The sequence below is a fragment of the Vespula vulgaris genome, chromosome 14, assembly GCF_905475345.1.
Source record: "Vespula vulgaris chromosome 14, iyVesVulg1.1, whole genome shotgun sequence".
Classification (NCBI taxonomy): Eukaryota; Metazoa; Arthropoda; class Insecta; order Hymenoptera; family Vespidae; genus Vespula; species Vespula vulgaris.
In genome coordinates, this window is record NC_066599.1 from 1,549,609 (window position 1) to 1,557,500 (window position 7,892).

Sequence of the window (7,892 nt, forward strand, 5' to 3'; positions counted from 1 at the left end):
AAGAAGAAGAAGAAGAGGAAGTTGAAGAAGTTTGAAGAAGTAGGTACTTCTTATATACGAAATAAATTCTACCTTTTCTTTTCGTTTGTCTCTTTCTCTCTTTTTTTTTTCTTTCTTTTTTCTTCTCTTTCTTTCTATCTCTCTCTCTCTCTCTCTCTCTCTCTCTTTTTTTCTCACGTTATCATTATTATCATCCACGAAAATAAAACTTTTAATGTATGAGTTATCCCACTGACGAGTAAAAAATAGAGAAGCGATAAAGGAAAAAAAAAAAAAGAAAACGAACTTACGAATAAATTCAAGCTCGTTAAATCGACTCGAGAGAGATATACACAGAGATACTACACGATTTAAATCGCATAAAAACTTCAAAGAGTCCCAGAAAGAGAGAGACTCGAATCGGTGAACGATAAAACGTTACGAGATACATTAGAAATGTTAAATTCTTGCTTTTGGGAAAGAGCTGTGTGAGATCTTTCTCAAGATCGTTGGTCCATAAAGAGAATAGAATCCTATCGATTTTTCCATCTCTCTCTCTCTCTCTCTCTCTCTTCTTTCTTTTCTTCTTTTTCTCATAGGTTAGCTAAAAAGAAAAAAAGAGAGCGAAAGCGCGCGCAAGAGAGAGAGAGAGAAAGAGAAAGAAAGAATGTCCCAAATCGCAAGAGAACTCTTAAAATCAAGTCACCTAACACGTCACGATCGAAGGATCACGATCTAATTAAAAGCACCTTATTGGACGTGGTCAGTCGATCGCAAAGAAAGAATCTTCACGGTGGGATAAGTTAAACTCTCTTTTGGCACGCATTCGAGTCTATTTCTTTCTCTTTTTATCTTTTCGAGATTTTCCCTAGGGAATGCCTCTCCTCTTTCTCTTCTTTATCCATGCTTCAAGTTTTATTTTTATTTTATTTTTTCCTTTTCCTTTCCTTCTTTCTTTTCTTGAAGAGCAGGCACGTTCGAGAGAAGAGGAGAGTCGCTTGTATAATTCATGGGACCGCCTGACGTTCGTGGTTGGTTTGGTCCACCTTCCCCTATTCACCCTTATCCTCTCTCTCTTTCTCTCTCTCTCTCTCTCTCTCTCTCTCTCTCTCTGTCTGTCTGTCTGTCTTTCTCGATTTCTATGTCCAGAGCCTTCTCTTAGCTTCTCCCACGTATCGAAGTCGATTCTCTAGCCCCAACAGCATCTCAATGCTGACCGACCACCAGATTAGCCCCAGGAAATTGCCAAACTTCTCTTCCGCAGAAAAGTCGATTCCAAAAGTCGTTCCTCACAAGCGGCCTTCCGTTAACCTTCTGCTGACTTTCTTTTCGTTTCTACGATTATTTGAAGTCGCCATACTGTCGCTACTCAACGAGCCACGTCACTTTTTTGATAAGGATCATTGATATTGTTATATAATTCGTTCGTTACGTCAAACTACCCCCTTGTCATTTCTCATAATTATTCTGTTATTGTCTAGAAAAAAAAAGAAGAAAATAAATTATTCTCGGATTATCCATGTTTTATTTTAAATACGTTAAACGTCGTATCAACGTATTTATGAATTACGATAATCAGCTTGACGATTATAGTATTGACAATAGTTTTGTAGAAATTAGTTTAAGATCGATCTTTCAAAATTTTCTTCATTCGTTTTAATCTTTCTTTTCTTCTTTCTTCTTTGCTCCCTATGATTACTTTGAAATTCCTTTTTTCCTTTTTTTTTCCCTTTCGAAATGTTTACAATTGCAAAATAATCAGCAAACTAATCAGCAACCGACAATTAATTATTAAGAACATCTTCCACATTGTTGTCTCCATAAGTAATTTTCTTTCTCCTACTTAATATACCATTTTGCGGATAGCTAAACGTCTCGATTCGTGGAAGCATACTCGGTGCAATTGGAAAGATTTTAGCTAAATTAAAAAACGCTTTACGCCGTTCTATCTTTTCATCTCTTATTCTTTTCCCCCACCTCTCACTCCTCTTTTCTTTCCGGTAGCATACTTTTATTTACTCACGCTTCGTTGGCCTCGAAAGATCCCTTTTTTCTTATTTCTATCTTTTTCTTTATAATACACTAATACATATATATATATATATGTATGTATACATATACATACACATTTAATGAGAAACGTGTATATATATATACGTTTATTAAGAAAACAAGAGGGAAAATATAATCTAGAGAATATTATTATTTAATAAAAAGAGATTTATCTTTTGGAAGTCGCTCATCGAAGAAGTAGAATAATAAAACCATTCGATTAAATCGTTAACTGTCGAGATTTTTTTTACCTAATGCGAATTTATAAAATTTATTTTAGATTTAAAATAAAATGATAAAAAGACCAAGATAGAATAATTAAAGAAGAACAAAGACGAGGAGAGACGAGGAGAGAAAGAAGGTTTGAATAAATAATTAAATCGTGATGTCTTCTTAACAGGAATAAAAGAAAACAAATGATTTATTTGTTCTTTCATTATGAGAGAAATATGCTGTCTTCCTTCTTTTTTTTTTGTTTCTTTTTCAAGAATTAAAGAACCATTTAACTAATTTTACAAATGGTTCTAAGTTCGTTATTGACAATTCTCTATGAACTAAATAATCTAAGAACTACGTACTCATTATGATTCTCTTCTCATGAAGTAGGATTAAGAGAAAGAGAGAGAAAGAGACAGAGAAGTAGTACAAGATAAATAATTTATCGAATCCGTGCTGTTGGAATTCGTAAGACGCTATGAAAGTACAAAAGTTGTTAGGAACCTTCGGGATTTCTCTTTTAAAACTTTTCTTTATATGTGTAGATGAAACGTGTACGCGAAACAAGTTAGTATACATATACATACTACATGTGACTCTTTATATACATACGCTTTGTTCCGAACAACACGATATGGCGGTGGTTCATATCGAAGAAAAGAAAAGAGAAGAATAAAGAATGAACAATTTTTACAACTCCGAGAGAAAGTTTCAAGCTCGTTTTATGCGTTCGAGCGCGTTGAGTTTGCCAAAGTCCGATCGATTAATAATTAAAATCATCGAAGAAACTTACCAACCCATCTTATACTTGTTATATACTCTACCAAGGACAAGATCATTTAATTATGTATTTTAAATCTTACGATGTTTAATTAAGTTGGTACCTTTAGGTATAAGTTTTTCGATCGTACGAAACAACACAAAATTTCTTTCTTTTCTAGCGAGATCGGCTAGTTACATAATTAAAGAAGAGTCAAATTCGATTTAGCTATGGGGTGTAGTAGGATAAGAGAGAGAGAGAGAGAGAGAGAGAGAGAGAGAGACTAGAAGTACGTAGGAAAAGTTTACTCGCTCGCTCGCTGAAGATTTCATTAGCAAAATTTCCGAACGCAAATGGAAAGTCTTGCGGGACTTTGATCCACCATACTAAAGTTTCACTCCTCCTAAATTTCTAATCGTTGGATAATGTCGCGAGTGAGTTCGTGTTGTTGTTAAGAATCGATCGAAATTAAAGAGAGAGAGAGAGAGAGAACTTTTAGACTGTAAACGATTTGAAATATTATCTACTTTCAATAATTAACTTTCAGTTTCTCATATCGCGTTGGCAACTTCGAATGAAATTATCATCGTATTTCAAATCGATCAAAGCGAAGAAGATTTCCTTCGTACATACATTATTATTGTACGAGAAAATTTATTAGGAAAATCTTATCTTTCAACATGGACTCGTTCACGTTTTTTGATTATAAATACCTATGATTTATAACGTTACTATTATTATCATCACTATTGCTATAAACTAATACTATAAAAAAAAAAAGAAAGAAGAGAAAATAAAATAAAATATGAACGATTAGATCGCGATCTATTAAAAAAAAGAGAAGAAGAAAAGAAAAGAAAATCTACTCAGTAGTTTATCACGAAACTTTCGAAAAAAAAAAAAAAGAGAGAAAAGATCCATAGGATCATATTTGTTCGTTTGGCAGAAGGAGGAGAAAGAGAAAGATTGAAAATCTAGGGAAGCATCGAATTGGTTTCGCCTAATTAAGAAAGAGAAAGAAATACTGGGGATAAACGTTGACAGACCGAGCGCATAACGATGGACAATTAAATTCACGTCTTTGTAGAGAGAAAGAGAGAGAGAGAGAGAGAGCCAGAGAGAAAGAAAAAGAAAGAGAAAGAGGAAAGAGGAAAGAGGAAAAAGGAAAGAGGAAAAGGACATTGTGCATTATGTATAGGTAAGAAGCTCGCTCGTCGAGATGGCAAAAGCAATGGTTCGTTCGTTCGTTCGTTCGTTCGTTCATTCGTTCATTCGAGAGAGAGATAGAGAAAGAGAGAGAGAGAGAGAGAGAGAGAAGACGAACAGCCGAATGAATACGATATTGTTGCTATCCACGGAACGCCCGCAAGTTTTGCTGCTTCTCCCCTCTTACCGTTCTTCTTCTCTACCTCACCCCTCTCGTCTAGAGCCGCACATTGGCCGCGGTTTGACTCGACTATGGAATAAATTAGTTGCGCTCGAGCTTTTCCTTGGGAAGGAGGAAAAGCAGCTGGGAGGAGGAGGAGGATGAGAAATGGAAAGAGATAGAAATATGGAAGGAACGAGGAAGGAAAGAGAGAAAGAGATGATAGAGGGTGGGAAGAGACGGGAGGAGAGGAAGACAGAGAGAAAGAAAAAAGGACGAAGGGTGGAACCGCATGGAATGGTTGGATATCAAGAAACAGGGGTACTTTGGCCCTTAGGCGGTCCTTAATAATAAATTCATATCTCTGCGACTCTTGCTTCCCTTTCTCTCTCTCTCTTTTTCTCTCAATCTCTTTCTCTCTCTCTCTCTCTCTCTCTCTCTCTCTCTGGTCTTCATCGTCTTTCTTCTCGTGCTTCCTTCGGTTTCACGAGGCACCCTTCGGGACCACGACGGGGGATGGTTATCCCTTCCTCTCGAGCCCTTGCGACCGAGACTACAAATCTCTTTTTTATGTCGCTTAATAAAACTCGTCTGACATATCTCTGACTGCTACCACTTAATTTCGGCGGATACGTTCGTCTCTCTCTCTCTCCCTCTCTTATTCTTTTTCGCTTTCTCTCTTTCTCTTTCTATCCCTGTTTCCCTTTCCATTACCTTTGCACACACTCAAGAAGTATCTTCATCCACTTCGTTTCTTTCATTGTTTTTCCTCGCTCGAACTCTCTTTCGTCGATCTATATTATTTAATAAGTAGTAATCTTATGAAAAGTATATCGTTCTTTTCTTTTTTCTGCCGTCTTTTTTTTTTTAATTTTATCTTCTTTCTTCTTTCTCTCTTTTTTTTTTTTTCATCAGATTCCATCGGACAGAACTGCGAGCCTGTTCCTTTTTGGAAAGAGAGAGAATGAAGACAAAGAAAAAAGAAATAAACGAACAGAGGGCAAAGCAGTCCGTTTACGCTATCCTTTTTACGTCGGTAGCCTTTTATGCTAAACGGCCGCTTCATTTGAATGTCGCTAATGCGAAAAACCGATGCATGCTAATGGAGAATCCTCTCGTTTCTCTATCTCACCGTCCGTCTCTTTTTCTTTCTCTCTCTCTCTCTCTCTCTCTCTCTCTCTCTCTCTCTTTCTTTCTCGTATATAACTACGTTTAGTATGCACGCATGTTCGTACACACGTGAATATAGACTGTCGACGGCGAGCGGCCATTTATTCGTCAACCCTTTATGTCATATGCATACATTAGAATCGTAAAATCATACACCTCTATCTAAACTCTCTTTCTATCTCATTGTCTCTTTGAAATATAATTAAGCCATGGAAGTAGATCAATGCAAGAGTATATCTCATTAATCAAACATTAACTAACAACTCGTATGATGATTTTGTAGATTGATAAATACGTATATTTCGAAACGCATTCTCGCTAACTTTTAATAACAATTATCGTATTTAATTTATCAACGAGTATTTACAGTTACGATTTTGATTAGTTCCAAAGTTATACACGATCCGTGTAGATCAAAGTGGAGCGGAATGTATGTGGATCGTCGGGAGATCTTTCAACGACCTTTTCCAATGAACCGAACGAACGTATCAGAATCTTCCGATACATCTTCTACCACTTAATTTATAAAAAAAAAAGAAAGAATCTAAAAAAGAAACTCGACGAATCTAAAAACCAACGATGGAAAAATAGTTACGCCTGCTTTAAAAGAAAAAGAGAGAGAGAGAGAGAGAAAGAAAAAAGAGAAGAAAAAAAAAGAAAAAAAAATTAGAGAAGAAAAAAAGAAAGAAAGAAAGAAGGAAAGAAAGAAAGAAAGAAAGAAACGTCGATAATTATTTAGAAACGTTCGATGAAGATACGTATTAAAGGGTCGATTAATCGAAGGTACCCTTTGGCGAATACGCTAAGCGCTTTAACTCAACTAATTAAGGAGGGTAAGAGAGAACTAGCTAGTAAGCTCATGTTCAATAAGAGGATGGAAGGAAAGGGCTCGCGATACGTCCTAGCTAACCGTACCTACGGACGGGTTTATAAGAAAGTGGTTAAACCGCTCGCGGGCTTGGAAGGGAAATTACGTGACTAGCCGAGATGCCAACGTCTCTTCTCTCTCTCTTCTCTCTTCTCTCTCTCTCTCTCTCTCTCTCTCTCTCTCTCTCTCTCTTTCTCTCTCTGTCGACTTCGTAAACAGCCGTAGTGCTGCTGCCTGCAACCGTAGTTCAGCAGGGCAGCTGCTCGCGGCCTCCGGCCTTGAGTTTACTGTATACAGAAACGAACCACCCGCGACGATCCGTCATTAGCTTGGCAAACGCTCTTTGCGGATGGTTTAAGCGCGAGTAAACAAAACGACACTTACTGTACAGCCGAATGACGCCGTCGGTATTGCCCCGTGGATTTTTCGCTACGCACTTGTAAGCACCATAGTCCTCCATCTGCAAAATAAAACAAAAGAGAGAAAGAGAGGAAAAAGTGGGGAATGACAAAGGAAATGAAAAAAATAAATGAATGAAATAAATAAGAAAAAAAGAAAACAAACGAAAAGAGAGAAAGAAACCGGCGAAGAAAAGAAGGAGAAAAGAAGGATCGATGATGATCCAGCTGTCTTTTTATTTGTATTCTTTTTTCTTTTTTTTTTTTTTCCTTTTCTTTTCTTTTTCTTTTTTCCAGATTTTTACACGATTACAGTTAACGATGCAATTGAATAATTAATAAATATTGGATTGCATGTTTGTTTGTTTGTTTGTTTTCTTCGGATATGTATTAAAATTTCTAATTGGTTTTTCTGATTATTGTACGATCAATGATGTTGTTGGATGATTAATTACAGGATTATATCGGATATGATATAAAAGATGTGAAAGTTAATTAGACGTTGTAACGTTTTAAAGATTTATTATCAACTAGTTATATATATGTGTTCTTTTTTTTCGATTAAATGTATCTATATCGAAAACGTATGTATTTACCGGAATATAATTATTTCGAATAGAAATTGTAGAAATAAATTGTTTAACTCGTTTATTCTCGATTAAATGTTCACGTATCACGGGTTCGATATTCGCGTTAGGAAGCGGCAAATAATCGACCGAACGAAGTTTTCGACGAGCCATGGCTAGTTTTCGCGTATCACCTGTTGACTCAACGTTGAGTAAAGTGTTCGATGGCTTTCACTCGGCGAACTAGAAGCCTATCCTTTATCAAATTCAGGTACGCACATGCATAGCGTATACGTATATATACGCATACATAGTTTACACGAAATTATTAATTTAATTATAACAAATGCATCGTCCGCTGAACCGTATTATCTATTGAACATCTACTCTAATCTTTCTCCTCCTCCTCCTCCTCCTCCTCCTCCTCCTCCTCCTCCTCCTCCTCCTGTTTCCCCTACCTTGTCAAATGGAAAGACGTAATACCATTAAATGTAAATAGTTGCAACTCGTATAAAAT

The 7,892-nt window shown here is 36.4% G+C and overlaps 1 protein-coding gene across 2 annotated transcripts in view; it reads right to left on the reverse strand.

Annotated features, from left to right (window-relative positions):
- Nucleotides 1–7,892, reverse strand: part of LOC127068897 (neurotrimin-like) — a 245,585-nt gene that overhangs the window by 37,920 nt on the left and 199,773 nt on the right. For both annotated transcript variants that reach the window (XM_051005273.1, XM_051005272.1), the window contains one exon: nucleotides 6,796–6,871. In XM_051005273.1, the coding sequence (XP_050861230.1) occupies nucleotides 6,796–6,871 (76 nt within the window). The remainder of the gene's footprint in view (nucleotides 1–6,795; nucleotides 6,872–7,892) is intronic.